Source organism: Pyxicephalus adspersus, chromosome 9 (genome assembly GCF_032062135.1).
Source record: "Pyxicephalus adspersus chromosome 9, UCB_Pads_2.0, whole genome shotgun sequence".
Taxonomy (NCBI): domain Eukaryota; kingdom Metazoa; phylum Chordata; class Amphibia; order Anura; family Pyxicephalidae; genus Pyxicephalus; species Pyxicephalus adspersus.
In genome coordinates, this window is record NC_092866.1 from 62759495 (window position 1) to 62775405 (window position 15911).

At 39.1% G+C, this 15911-nt stretch overlaps 1 protein-coding gene across 1 annotated transcript; it reads left to right on the plus strand.

Moving 5' to 3' along the window:
- Positions 1-7850: 7850 nt before the first annotated feature.
- Positions 7851-9854, plus strand: RASSF10 (Ras association domain family member 10). The gene has a single exon (XM_072422285.1). The coding sequence runs from the start codon at positions 8207-8209 to the stop codon at positions 9542-9544; it is 1338 nt and encodes a 445-aa protein (XP_072278386.1). The 5' UTR covers positions 7851-8206; the 3' UTR covers positions 9545-9854.
- The last annotated feature ends 6057 nt before the right edge of the window (positions 9855-15911 follow it).

The following is a 15911-nucleotide window of genomic DNA, read 5'->3' on the forward strand; positions in this document are numbered from 1 at the left end:
GAGTTGACCCTGCCCCGAAGAGCTTACAGTCTAGGAGATGTCATGAGATGCATGCCACTGCAAAACAGAACAGCCATTGTGTGGGTTTGATGACATTCAAAGCCATTCAGCATTTCCAGATAGCCCATGAATCCAAGAACCCACATCCAAGGTGAATAATTCATCCTGGGCTCACTAGAGATCGCTGTAGAGAGCAGCTGGTTTAGAAAGAGCCATAAAATCACACGGCCAAATCCAAGACTTTACAGTATGTATACCATCATGTATGTATTCCATGATTTATAACTAAAATAGAAACCATAGAAGTTGGGGTTTAGGAAATACTGCAATAACAGTTAGCCAGGCAGATGAACACATGAGCTGATTTGTATAAATCCAAAGCACCAAACGAATTCCAAGAGGACTTTATTGTAGATTTAGACAGCATGAATAATCATATATAGGAAAGCAAGTTGCATTGTTGGAGTTTCTTATTATTTATATTCTGTCAGTCATTTAGGAAAGTGCTATAGCCAAGTGTAGGGTTTATACCTACATTATGCTGAAACACATGCAGAATATAAAAATCAATGCAGCTCTGTGTTCATTAGGGCCTAGATCTGTGCATTGTGGTAATGAATATAACAGGCGATGCAATGCTATTTTTATTCATTCTCCATGGAACCCCAACACACTAAGACAAAACAGGGCAGCACAAAATAGAGAAAATAGAAAGGTGCAAGGTGTCCAAGTACCTGAATGTGACTTGGTATCAGCTTCTTGCAATCACCTGTACAGCAAAACTTAAGCTACGTACACACTTCCAATTATTATCGTTGGTAAACGAACGACGAACGATCCTGCACGATATCTGCGAACGATCGTATAGCACCGATCCTGTACATACAGATAACGACACGATCGTTCGTAGATATTGTACACACAATAGATGCGATCGTTTGAGCGATACAGGAAGTGACGTGCACGACAGGAAGTGAACGAACGTTCGTTCATCACGCATACTCAGACCATGGACGATCAATGAACGATCATACACACGAACGATGGTCAACGATCGTCGTCCAATCCGATCCGCCGGTCCGGTCGTTCATTTCCAACAACTTTCCTCGTTCGTCGGCGTCGTTGGTTACTTTTTTTACGAACGATTTTTGCCCAATCGATCGTTCGTCGGTCGTTCATTTTGAACGATAAAAATTGGAAGTGTGTACGCAGCTTTACACTAGGAAAAAGAGTGGTAGGAGTGAAAGTCAACCTGGTGTGCTGGTCACAAACAAATTAAATGAAAAAGGCAAAAACAAATAGCAAAGTGATAGCGATCAGATCACCAGCCTGCTGCTTCTTCTTAACTGTCCAGTCACACGCTGGGGAAAAGACAAACCCGTACGTGTTACTAAAACGCAGCAGGGAAATCAGGTCTTCTGTCCTGACAGTCCTTACAAATCTTAGGACTGCATGGAGATAAATAAATAGCTTAATTAGGTTTTTTTATTTAATCTGTGTGTTTTTCCCCATTTGTCTGCAGGTCCTTTTTAAAATTAAAGTTTTAAGTATTATTTATAACAAAAAAAAAAATCTATATTCTGGTTGCTTGCAAGCCTAATAGTATGGTGGCTTCTTCTATTTCCAGGCATTTCACCAGCAGAATCTCCCCATCAGTATTTCCAGTTCCTAGAAAATGTTTCACCTAGTATATAAGCAGCTAGTGTCAAACTCACTCCTATAATTACTTAATTATTAAAGATTATTAAATGTATTAAGATTTATTTTAAAAAATAATTAAATAAAAAAGTAATATGTTGCTGTGCCATTAATCTTTACCTCCACCAAAATGAAGTATAGCAATGCACAAATATTGTGCCACAATGCATAGTGGTGTGACTTTTTTTGGTATGTTGGGTGACCATTTACTTTCAATGGGCGGCCTTCATGAAACACACATTAGGGCATGAATGAGTATTAATCCACTGCAAAGCTCTTAGTTTCAGGCAGAGCTGGATATTAGTAATTTTTACAAATCCAACTTTTATTGGCTCTGTGAGCCTATTCTATTTCAGCTACATCTATAAACCTCGGTATTATTGCATATTGGCGTCATAAACACAGCACGTAATGCTGGGGGAATTTACTGGCAGGTAAGACGTAAATGCGCTGGGCTGTCCCTTCCATATAAAATATTTTGTTGGCTACATTAAACGTATTTATAACCTTTGGCTAATACACATTATAGGCAGCTGCTCCTCAGTAACGCTAGTAATACAAGTCACAGTTCACGACCCGAGTCAAGAAACACATCCACTACAAACCCTGAAAAGTCTGATAGAGCAAAGGCGAGCACATGAATCTATTTGATAGGGATGCTTATATATTATTCAGAATCCTAAAATATTGATGAACAGGCCGGCTAGTGAAACCTCAACTCCACAATCTTGTGGTTGAAGCAGGTTCAGATCTCACATCTGTTACTGGACCTTTCTCGGTATAAATATTGTTCACAGATCTCTCGGTAATAATATACAACTAGTTAACTTCATCTGCTGGCAAATAGAATTCTTGGCAGATGTGAGAATAAATTAGCAAGTTTATAGTAACAGATCAAGGGAGGATTCGAAGTTTCGCAGATACCTCACCCAGAGTGAAAAAAAAACAGCATCATGTCAAATTGTGACGGCTGCCCACACACGGTGGAGGAAGACATCTTGCAGACAAAGTTTGGCCTTTATTTTATAACTAGAGCCCGGTGTCTGGTTTATAATGAAAACCCGGCTATCAACATTGGCATTTTATTAGCAGGGTTAGAACCTCTGTCTGCATCCCTACAGGTCAGATGACCATTGTTCTTGGAGAGAAAGAGGATGGGATATCAAAATTGTGCAGCTGTTACCAGAACAGGAAAAGAGGTGAAATTTTGCAATGGGGACACCTAGAGGGAATTTGGACCCTCATTTTGGCAAAACTTTGTTTTGTCTCATTTAAGGTACAGTGATGCATAATCCCTTATTTAGGGATAGTCAACCTTTCGGACCACTAATTTCAAATTTTAAATCCTGCGGACCATTAATATGAAGTTTTTTAAAAGATAAATACATTTGTGAAATAATTATCTTCCTAATAGTGCTGACAAGGACTGTGGAGACTCTGATTCATTGATCAGCTCACTGTTAAGTGAAGTATTACTATTGTTACTATTATCATTGTTTGCATTATCTTTGGTATTACTAAATAAATGCAGAGTATTTGTTTGCTTTTTCTCACTCATTATGGGTTTTTTTCATTCCAATCTAAGACCAAACAAGAAATGATAGTTATCAAAGTCGAACAATTTTTTGCCATTAAATATAACAGTTAAGGAAATTACACAGCTAAGGTCATACTTACTCAAAAGAGCATCTGAGAAACAAATAAAACAATTGGATGAGAATCAGTATTCGCGGAGTGGGGTGACTGTGGAAATAATACTGAAGCGTACGGCTCGGCATTATTGGTTGCCTCAACTTAAAACTACACCAACGTCACGCTGCGCCTCCCCTGTTTTTCCGTCGCTAGTACAGTTCGTGAATTTAGTGCAATATAAAGGCAAAATTTCAGAATATAAGAATTTATTAGATTATTTTTGCTTTAATATTAAAAACATAAAAATTGCAATAATGTCCAAATTTTTTTGTGGACCACCAACATTTTCTCACGGACCACTGGTTGGAGACCACTACCTTAGATAATTCTGATGACAAATAGCCTGCATCAAGCTTATCTGGCAGCATGGTCCCCAGACTTTACTAGCTGCATGCTTGTTTCTCAATTCAATAGATAAAAGTCAGAATCAGGAAGGAATAAATGGAACCGGCAGTTTTAAAATGGCACTGCGTACATTTTTAGCTTAAGAAGTATTCCCTAAAATGGTACTTCAGCTTTGTTAAAAAGCAAATCCCCAGCAGGCAAATTATTTAGGTTGCAAAAGCAGCCCTTTTTTGTAAAGTCTTACCTTTCTCTGTTGTGAAGAAATAGCTGTTTGTTTGATCATGTCCTTGCTGGAACTGATTTGTAAATGGGAGGGCACAACCTTCATTATAACCACCTGGTGAAGTCTCAGGGGTCTGATGAGAAAAGCTGCAGTGTCTGAATTCCTTTAGTAGAAGTACAGCATAATGGACCAAAAATTCAACTTTCATTCTCTGAGATGTCTTTCCGGTGCCAAACCTATTCTTTGGAAGCCAAAGTTTCCATACTCTGAACTGATGATTGTCAACAAGTATAAAACAGCTGTATACAGGTTGGAAAAGTTGGCTCTAAAATGTTCGGTTATATCTAGGCTGTGCATTAGGGGTACTGGATGCACATTTGGCCCAGAGGCTCTCCTATCCAAATATGAGGAATAAACTATTGCAGTCAGCCATGCAGATACTTTCTTAGGGTGACTAATTTGTGGGGGGAACACTGAAATATAAGTGCAGACTGCTAAAAGGAGGGTGCCAACTGCACAGGCAGGCAATTGGATTTGCAGGGCCATTGGGCTTGGTTTATTAAAGCTGTCAGGGCTGGAGAGGATACACTGTCATCAGTGAAGCTGGGAGATCCAGAAAACCTGGAATTGATCTGGTCCAGGATTCAAAGCATTTATTTGTCAGGTTTGCTGGATCACCCAGCTTCACTGAAGAAAGTGTATCTTCTCCAGTCTTGTGTGAACCGATGGTGTATGAATCACTTACTGGTTGCCCTACTGAAAGGAAGCAACATTTATATTTTTTAATCAGTTTTGGAAAATGTGAAAGGATGACACAACTTTTTTTACATTGTGTTAAAATCCTTGTCATGTTTTAATTGCTGCCTCTGTGTGTTAGATTCATCATCACTATATGTCCCATTGTTACCGGGACAGTAAGTAATGGCAAATTCAGGAGGTGACAGGAGATGAGGGGGATTCTTGCAAGATGGATATTATTTCCAATGTTCTATAAAGTAGAGGGATGCAAGCAAAAAATAAAAGGGAGAACATCCCACCTTTCCTAATCTTTCCAATGCTAAATAGGCTACTTTTATATATTGTAATAATATAAAATATTTTTTTTCTGGCACACTATATTCCCCCTGAAGCACTGATTTGAGGGGTCTTTTAACGCATATTTACATTAAAGTGCCCCATTGTGTTGCATTAATGTTATACCACACCTTAACAATCACTGCATGAGGCAGCTCATTCATTATGCACAACATTGGAAGAAAAAAACCATGCATGATCCTTTTTTTGGTGTGCAGTGCTTTACTGTACCATGCATAGGCGTATTATGCACAAGAAGTACATATCTTGCTGTATGTTGTTAACAAGTTGTCATAATACACAAGTGTGAATGGGCCCTTATCATTCATTTGTGTATATTTTGTCATCTTGATGTATAGTACAGTAATCTGGCATGCCGATGTCTTAGGGTTGTACAAATTATATTTTGATGCCTCAGCATGGGGTGTATGCAAAGATCATGTTTGAGATACACCCAAAACAGATTGCCACCCTGAAAATAATGGGGTTGTTTTTGTATAATGGAAGTGCTAACATCTAGCAATATGTTGACACTTTATCCTTGCAATGTAAACATTTTCATTATTATGTAAAAAATGTTTTCTGTTTTACATGATTTGTGATCCATGGAGGATGTTTTCCATGAGTCTTCCTAATTGGATAAAGATTGAATGGATGGTTTATGTATCTCCTTACATTATTTTGTTTTTTATTCTTACGTTATAAATCTAAAGGTGACTGATTTTGAGTTGCTATAAGCTTGTCACACATATTACAACCTAATTGTTTATTGTATTAAACCAAAAAAATTGTAACTTGTGAACAGGCAGGTCCTTTGTTGCAAAAGGCTGTATCTCATCTGCAATAAAATACACTTACCTGCCCGACCACAATGTTATAAATAAACTCATTGCTCTGTTTGTGTGTGCTATCGCCTTCCTCCAGGTTCCACATCATCAGCCATCTTGTTTGGCCAGAATGACCTTAATAAATTGCCGGCATCCTGGGGTATGCCAGGATACCTAGCGATGAATAGATGTCCCATCTGCAATAACAAAAATCTGCCTTCTAGACAGAAGATACTAAAATTATATTTTGTGTTTGCAAGTGCTGGTAATCAAATTCCATGCTTTGGTAAACAATTATAATAAATATAAATTTAAAATAAGTTTTATTGGTTTAGGAATCAGAGATAACAGGGTGATCTGAACGGGTGTTATGGATGGTTATGCATGTAACCGATGTTTATCGGCATAGACTTTTTATCCAGAATTGTTCATTCAGTGTACTTTTCTACCAAATATGGGTCAGGGTCCATTCCTTAGCGAGACATCTCCAACCCTTTTCCTGCAAGGTTGGGGGGAATAAGTGTGTGCTCAGGCACAGACGAGTAATGATTTTAAAGTTTAATATGTTCCTTTTTCAACTATTCAAGCCATTTTTAGAAGATGGTACAATCCTATGGTAGTATACTTGGCCATAGCAGCAAGGTGGCTCAGAGGTTAACACTCTGGAAGTCCCGGGTTCAAATCTCAGCCAGGACACATCTGCATGGAGTTTGCATGTTCTCCCGCTCTGGTTTCCTACCACAATCCAATTGGTTAATTGGCTTCCCCCCAAATTGACTCTGGCTTTTGCAGCACTAGGTCCCAGGTTGGAATCTCAGCCAGGACACTATCTGCATGGAATTTGCAGGTTCTCCATGTGTTTGTGCCTGGCACTCCGATTTCATCCCACATTCCAAAAACATGCTGTTAGGATAATTGGCTTCCCCCTTGGCTTGACCTTAAGCTGGGTACACACTTGCAATAATTATCCTTGGAAACGAACGACTAACAACCGATCGTCCGATAATCGTTAACAAAAAAAGTACACGACGACTGACCAACAACGCCAACAAACGAGGAATGTCGCTGGAAATGAACGACCGTCCCCGCGGATCTGATTGAGCGACAATCTCTCGCTATCTATTGTGTGTACGGTCGTTCAGTGATCGTGGATGTTTCTGCAGTACACTTTCTCCTTTATGTCACTTCCTGCATCGTTCAAACGATCATATCTATCTTGTGTACATTATTGGTGGATTATATTTGAACGATCGTATTGTTACAACATGTACAGAATTGTGCACAATACAATCGTTCAAAATAACCTTGCTTAATCGTAATGATAATTATTGCAAGTGTGTACCTAGCTTTAGACTGTAATAAAGACATATGACTATGGTAGGGACATTAGATTGTGAGCCCCCTTAAGAAAAAGCTAGTGACATGTCTATTGACTTTGTACAGCGCTGCATGACATGTTGGCGCTGTATACATACTGTATAATAACAACATACACCTAATATATTTGTAGCTAATCTTGGTTTTAAAAAGCATTATTTTTAAATAAAACACATTCCCTAATGCAATATATTATTCTAAAGAGCAAAAAAAGATCCAGCACAGATAAAGTCATTGAAGTGCAAGTCTGTATTGATGTGCTTATTGTGGTAAAAGATAAAAATAGATAAATGACTCCTGACTCTAAATTCTCCAAATTACATTTTACACAGTCAGTCTAGCAAGCTATCAGTGTATGCAATGCGGTGCATGACCATGAATACAGCAACTGAAGCTGAAAATGGGACTGTAATCTTTCTATTTATATCCATTACTTTTATGAGCAGCAATCCCCTGTTTAAGCAGCTTGTAGGAAAACTTTGAGAACAATTCATAGTAGTGTGTGTGCCTCTCTCAGCCCCTCTGTGGGGGAGTTGGCAAATTCTAGTAAAGGGAGGTGGAGCAATGTGTCTGGAGGAAAAAAAGCTTCAGACAGAGCTGGAAAAGCAGCAGAGAAGGCAAGTGCTGGCTGTGGTGTGCTGCACAGGGAGAGGAGTTCTCTGAGAGGCAGTGACATGCTTTGCACAACTAGAAGGTGAGAAAAGTGATCCAACAGGCTCTGGAGTGTCCTGTGTTCTCCTGAAAAAAGGAATTGTAGCTGGCAACACTTTACATCATGAGGACCACCATCAGAGACTGCTGATTGCGCACTTAATTTGCTTTGTGAACAGATCTGCAGTGGATTAAAACTGTGCGCAAAGGAAATTTAATTGTGAAATCCAGAACTAACTTTTTTTTCCAAGTGCTCCACATTGCATGGATTATAGTTCTGGTTTCCTGCACAGGAAAGATTGATCTGTTCGGAGCAGAGATGGAGAGTGAGGAGGAATGGAAGATCTCTGTATGGCTATGCCAGGAAGAGAAATTGGTTTCTGGGCTCACCAGACGTACCACTTGTGCGGATGTGGTTAAAGTTCTGCTTGATGACCACAACCATAAGCAGCCTGAAGAAGGGTCCATGCTTTTGGGGCCTCCCCACTCCTACTGCATTGTGGAAAAGTGGAGGGGGTTTGAGAGGATACTTCCCAACAAAACTAAGATTTTGAGACTTTGGACAGCCTGGGGAGAGGAACAGGAGAATGTGAGGTTTGTGTTGGTTAGGAATGAAGCCTCGCTGCCCAATATAGGACCAAGGAGTGCTGAAGCCAAAGTGGTCCTCAGCAGGGATAGCCCATGTCCTTTCAGAGGGACTACAAAGACCACAACAGTCCTGACCCAAGAAAGGCAGCGTAGGGTGGTAAAAAAGGCTTTCCGAAAGCTGGCCAAGATGAACAAGAAGCGAGAGGAAAGTTTATCCAAAGAGTCCAATGCTGTGGAGAAGATGGAAACGCTGGTACATCTAGTGCTTTCCCAGGATCACACCATCCGTCAACAGGTGCAGCGGATCAAGGATCTGGACAGAGACATAGAGAGGTATGAGGCTAAAATCCATTTTGACAGAATGAAAAGACATGGGGTTAACTATGTCCAAGACACATACCTCATTGGGTTGGTCCCTGAAAAAGCTTGTGAGAGCAATAAAGAAGACCAAGAATCTACAGATCAACTTTTTGTTGACTTTGAGGACTATGCTCAGAAATGCGAAGGGGTCTTATTACTTCAAGATCAAATAACGCAACAGGAGGAATTGATTGAGCAGATTACTTCCCAGATCCAAGAGGAGCTAAATAAAAGGTGGATGGACAGGCGTCAAGAGGAACTGTCCTCCAAGGACCAGGACACGGACTCTTCAAATGGCGACCTTGTGGATTGTGAAAATGAACTTTTCCTTGAGCAAGAAAGAGTTAAAACAGAGCTCAGTACCAGTCTCTACATAGGACTGAGGTTGAACACAGACCTGGAGGCCATCAAGGCCGATTTGGAGTACACCCAAGAAGTGTGGAATGAAAAAGAGAAAGAACTGCAAATTCTATTACAGAATCTGAGTGCTTTGGAACTGTCTGAAACTCAGGAGAGCTCTGAGGATCACAGTCCAAGTTGTTCCCAAGTTGTAGAGAAAAGTTCTGTGGACAGTCCAAGAGTCTGGGTTGAGACCGAGGTGGGAAGGTGTACAAACTGTGAAGGGAATGATGAAGATTCAGACACAGGATTAAGTTCCATGCATAGCCAGGACTCAGATTCTGCACAAGTCTGTGAATCTTTGGTATAGTCTTTATTCCCTGTCATATGCTATTTAATTCCTGTTCTTGGAAGGTCTAACATGATATCTTTATCAACAGTCACAACTTTCCACTGTTTAACAGTTTCTATTTGCACATCATTGACAAGCACATTTTAAACTCTGGGAACTCTTCCCCTGGAATGTAAGGTTCATTTTATATTTAGACTGTAACCTTTCTATATTATTTGCGCAGTATAATGCACAAAACACATGCAGGAATATTCTCCTGGTCTGACAACCCTAGAAACACTGGGTACAGTTTGTAAGCTTATTTTTTTAATAAATATTTGAGAAATGATTTAGTGCATTTAATGTTCCTTGTAATAGTTTTTAAAAGGTAATTATATTCATTAGGATCCATGCTACTCCTTTAATATGCAACTTTATGTACATTGCTATCCATTTGCCAGCTCAGTCAAGGGAAAGAAAACTTTAGTTACAAGTCCTATTAGTTCCTAAGTTACCAGCTGTGTTTGTTCCAGTGAGTTACTGAGTTTTGTGTGGCAGACAATAGTTTCTGATCCAGTATTTATTACTTCTGTACTCAGCAATACATTGTGGAAAGTCTATATTGCTATATGTAATGATCCATAATGAAGATTCAGTGTTTTGAATGCTTGCAGAGAGACAATGTGATGATAACGAGGATTCCTTGCAAAGACATTTTTTCATAGCACAACTTGTTGGGTAAAAAAAGAGCGAGAAAAAAGTGCCTGGTTACAAAAATCCTAATTTGCAGACGCAGTATGCCTGTAAATGGTTTAATATTACCACTGTGGTCAAATAAAGACGCATAGTTTGTATGCCGAGAAATGACACATTCAGAGAGGCATTTACTATAATTTAAAGATAAACAGGTAAAGTTTCCATGAGCTTATTGAACAAAGATTGAACCACTCCTAATATTAGAACTGTGCAAGCTTACTTAAAAAAGATTATTTGACCCATTCATTTTAGAACATCTTTTAGGAGCGACTTTTGTATTGGTAGGGGTTTAGAAGCTGATTCAGTTCTAGATTTAGACCTGTGTAATTATTATTATTAATAAACGGTATCTATATAGCGCCAACATATTACGTAGCGCTGTACATTTAATAGGGGTTGCAAATGACTGACAGTAACACAGGAGGAGAGGACCCTGCCCTGAAGAGCTTACAATCTAAGAACACAATATGTTATATGCATTGTGCAGTCATTGTTTGAATGGGTTGCAAATGCACCACAATAAACCTTTTGTTGGACTGCGCTATTTTTTCTTTGCTTCCCTTGGCAGAGATAATTCACTTTTGTAAATTGTGGTGCTTTAAGCAGGTCCTTTTGGGTGGCATTTTAAATGGCAGGCATCATGATGCACTGAATCATGGTTCCTGCATTGCAATACATTACCTAGTATAGCTAGGATCACTTTAGGCAAGCAAGGCTGCTCAGTTCCAATTATTTCATATTGAATCTTTATATTCTTGCATAATCCTTCCTGTGTCTGTTTATCTCTGTGATATTTGAGGTTTATGCCGTATTGTGGGAAATATTTTCCAACTCACGGCTGTCATAGCAGAATTCAACTAAATCTCAGTTAAATGTTTTTTATTCAGCTTTTTAAACAATAGGTGACGCATTGGACCTGATTTATTAAAGCTCTCCAAGGCTGGAGAGGATACACTTTCATCAGAAGCTAGCAAATGTTTTTAATCCTGCATCAGATCCATTTCAGGTTTGCTGGATCATTCAGCTTCACTGATAAAAGTGTATCCTATTTTAATAAATCAGGCCCATTGTAGTTAAGGGGAAAAAAATGCATAAGATGGTTCTGCTTGAAACAGCTATTCCTAAATTGTCTAGTATAAAGCAGATGCAGGCTAAATAATGGTCAGATATTCAAGTAGCACATAAGTTGGGGGGTTCTTTCTTTTACCAGAGCCTTGTCCCCCAAGTGTTTCACTTTGTCAAAATCTAATGATCTGTAGATTTGAGGCGAATTGTGAAACTGAAAAAGAAAGTTGACTAGGAAAGTGAAAGTCAATTAAGTTAAACAAATGTATTTGAAATTTTTGTTTTTATTATTATTATTATTATTATTAATAAACAGGATTTATATAGCGCCAACATATTACGCAGCGCTGTACATTAAATAGTGAATGTAGCCACTTGGTCAGGAATTGGAACAAAAAATCTCCCTTTTGGTGATAGTAACAAAAACCTGGCAAATGTTATGTCCTATATCCACTCTGCCTACAACAAAAAGAACAGTTTGCTAGAATTTCAATGTAAAACAATGACCATGTGTGTATTTTTTACTAATGGCTTCCAACTGTGAAATGTTTTACTAAGTTGAAATAAGGACAGCCAACAAATGTGTTTGTATGTGCAGAATAGTAGATTACCATTTTAATCCAACCTTCCTATAAAGACACAGATAAACATAAGACAAAGGCCAGGGGTTCCGTGCTCCATTCATTTTTGGCTTTAGAATTCAATATTTAAAGAGGATTTCTATATTTATAAAACAATATACAGGTCCAGGATAATGCTGCAAATAGTTTAGTAAAATCGTTTGTAAAAGATGAGATCTGTCTCAGACCTCAAATGCAAACCTTACAACCAGAATTATTAGATGTCATTCTTTTTTGGGAAGATAAGGGGTGTATTTTTTTTCTATTGACTTGGTAAAGTAAAGGGGAATTGTACCTTTATCAGAGGATGTTTGTTTTTATTATTATTATTTTTACACAGTATTTATATAGCGCTGACATATTACGCAGCACTGTACAAAGTCCATAGTGATTTGACTAGCTGTCCATCAAAGGGGCTTACAATCTAATGTCCCTACCATGGTCATATGTTTTTATTACAGTCTAAGGTCAAGCCAAGGGGGAAGACAATTAACCTAACTGCATGTTTTTGGAATGTGGGAGGAAATCAGAGTGCCAGGCACAAACACAGGGAGAACCTGCAAACTCCATACAGATAATGTCCTGGCTGAGATTCCAACCTGGGACCCAGCACTTCAAAGGCCAGAGTACTAACCTTGGAGGTCAATCTGGGGGGAAGCCAATTAACCAATTGGATTGTGGTAGGAAACCAGAGAGGGAGAACCTGCAAACTATATGCAGATAGAGTCCTGGCTAAGATTCGAACCTAGCACTGCAAAGTGCTAGGTTCGGGACCTAGCACTGCAAAGTGCTAGGTTCGGGACCTAGCACTGCAAAGACCAGAGTGCTAACCTCTGAGCCACCATGCTGCCCATATTTTCAATTATTTATGTACTCCAAGCTTGGTGCAGATATACCCAAAGGATGAAGGGAAACCACAGAGACAGGGCTGGATTTTTTGTGCATTAAGGCTCCAATTTTTTTTATTAAGATTTGGTTAGAAGAAGGGTTACAACTTCTGTTGGTTTCTACAATTAGGGAAGATTTACTCTTTTTATGGTCAAAGGGTTAGAGCTCCAAAGCCAGGTCCCAGGTTCAAATCTCAGCCAGAATGCTTGAACTCTGCATGCAGCCTGATCTTTCTGTATGTGCGTGGCTTTACTCCAGGCATGAAAAAACAAAGCTCTCTGTTCCTTTTGGGGAAATGTGCTACATATTGTTGTTTCATGTCCTGGTAACTGCAATCACTGCAAATAAAAAGGGAAAACCCATCATTTTCCAATAGAGACATTGTACTAGTGCCAACTACTGTGAGGGATTTTCCCGCATTCTACAAAGTTTTCCCCTCTCTTCCTTTTCTGTGTTAGGAAAAGAAAAAAAACACCACCAATAGGACAGAAATGGCAAAAAACAAAGATTTAAACATAACCCACAAAACTAAAAAATTATGTAGATCTACTTTATTTATTTTTACATATTTATCAGACTGTTAGTTCAAGGTTAACTCCTAAACTGCAAGAGTTTTTGCACATCGAGGGTTTCCTCTAATACTGCTGTGGGAAACTTTCAGATGTAAACAGTGCAGTAATGCGCACATGTTACCATGCTATATGGTACCCATTAACAGGCATTGTGTTGGGGCAGCGCTTTCATTCAATGAGCTGCCAATACACCTCAATGGATAAAAAGCATGCATGTGTATTTTTGCAAGATGCAGCACACTGCATACAATGCATTATGCACTGTACAATTTATTATTACACAGTATTTATATGGTGCCAACATATTATGCAGCACTGTACAAAGTCCATAGTGATGTGACTAGCTGTCCCTCAAAGGGGCTCACAATCTAATGTCCCTAACATAGTCATATGTCTTTAATAGGTAGCATCTAATGTCAATTTTGGGGGGAAGCCAATTAACCTAACTGCATGTTTTTGGGATGTGGGAGGAAACTGGAGTACCCAGAGGAAATCCACACTAACACGGGGAGAACATACTAACTCTATGCAGATACTGTCCTGGCTGAGATTCAAACCTGAGACCCAGCGCTGCAAAGGCCAGAGTGCTAACCACTGAGCCACTGTGCTGCCCATGTACTGTGCTAATGCTGGAGTTCTGCTTTAATTACCTGGTAAATAACACACATGCTTGTTGGAACACTCTCCGGCCCCGATTTATTAAAGTTCTCCAAGGCTGGCGAGCATACACTTTCGTCAGTGAAGCTTGGTAATCCAGGAAACCTGTAATGGATTTCCTAAAAGTCAAGATTTGTTAGCAAATGTTTTCAATCCTGGACCAGATCCATTCCAGGTTTGCTGGATCACCCAGCTTCACTGTTGAAAGTGTATTCTCTCCAGCCTTGGAGAACTTTAATAAATCAGGGTCTCTATGTCAGGAGTGCAAGGCATTGTGGTAACAAATGGTAATTGTCAATGCATTTGTTTTAGTATGCTGTGCCAAAGTGTAAATTGGCCCTCAATCTACTAGGAAAAGCAGCTGATTTAGTAAGTGTGACAAATGTAAAAAAAAAATCCCCATTTCTATGTAAATTGGGAATTTTGATTTAGTTGTTTATTTTCTTTTTGAGAATATTTACAAACTGAAAAGCTACGCAAATATTTTTCCAACATAAAAACAAAATAAAATAAAAATACTGTAAGGAACAATAACCAGAAAGAATACGACATAAGCTCAATCAACCTCACCCTTTTGAAATGTGTTGTGGATTGAAAATATTATGTAAAAAAAATAATGTTCTGCAATGACTTTTCTGCACGTGCGATCATTTAGCAAAGCGTCCAGCGTGTGTGGTCATCTGAAATGAATGCGATATTCCTAAGACAGGACTGTTATAGTTTTTACTAAGGGCTAAACTTTGTGTCACAGGGCTTAGTAATGAAAGGGGTCATTCAGATATTGCCGATTTGGCCCTTCGCAATAAATGGGAATTCCTGAGCTGTGAGTGTACAATGATCACACATAGATTAGTTGTCTGAATACTGTGTGTCAGGCAGAGCATACTGCTGACCCTTCTGTTCTGAAATCAGTCGGAAACATTCACACTAACCCTTTAATTCCCAGCCATAGGCAAAAGGACAAGGTGTCTGGCTGTGCAAAAAAATAAAAAACATTCTACTGGTGCTAATTGCTGAAAACACCTGTTCTGACTTATTTAGCAAAAGATAGCTTACAAAACTAGAATAAGACACATATGTCAGGTTCAGTGTGCAAATGTGCTGTTTTGTAGGCTCTTGTATAATTATTATTATTATTATTATTAATAATAATAAACAGGATTTATATAGCGCCAACATATTACATAGAGCTGTACAATAAATAGGGGTTGCAAATGACAAACACAGACAGTGACACAGGAGGAGGAGAGGACCCTGCCCCGAAGAGCTTACAATCTAGAAGGAGAGGTAAGTATCACACAATAGGAGGGAGATATGGAATGGTGAGAAGTAGTGAGAGTTTAGGAGACAGAAGAAGACGGGTAGGTAAGGTTGAAGCGTTGGGTTTTAAATGTGCAGAAAGTAGGAGCAAGCCGAATAGGATGAAGAAGACCATTCCAGAGAGTCGGGGCAACTCTAGAAAAGTCTTGGAGCCGTGCATGTGATGAGGTTAGAAGTGAGGAATCATAAGTAGGTCATTGGAGGAGCGAAGTGAGCAGCTAGGGGAATATTTTTCTATCAGGTCAGAAAGGTAAGTGGGACAAGAACTGTAGAGGAAAAGCACAGGAGCTTAATTTTGATTCTCAGGTGAAATGGAAGCCAATGAAGAGAACTACAAAGGGATGCAGCAGAAGAGGAGTGGTGGCAAGGATAGATAAGTCTGGCTGCATCATTCATAATAGATTGTAGAATACAAAGGTTGCTGACTGCTAGACTCAACTTTAAAAAATGCTTACTACATGTCTGCCTTGCTGTCAGAAATCCTGAAAGTCACGGACTATTTAAAATTGTGCATGTGCTGATGCAATG

Excerpts from the sequence above, each read along its gene's own strand:
- RASSF10 (XM_072422285.1), top strand. The coding sequence starts at position 8,207 with ATGGAGAGTGAGGAGGAATGGAAGATCTCTGTATGGCTATGCCAGGAA.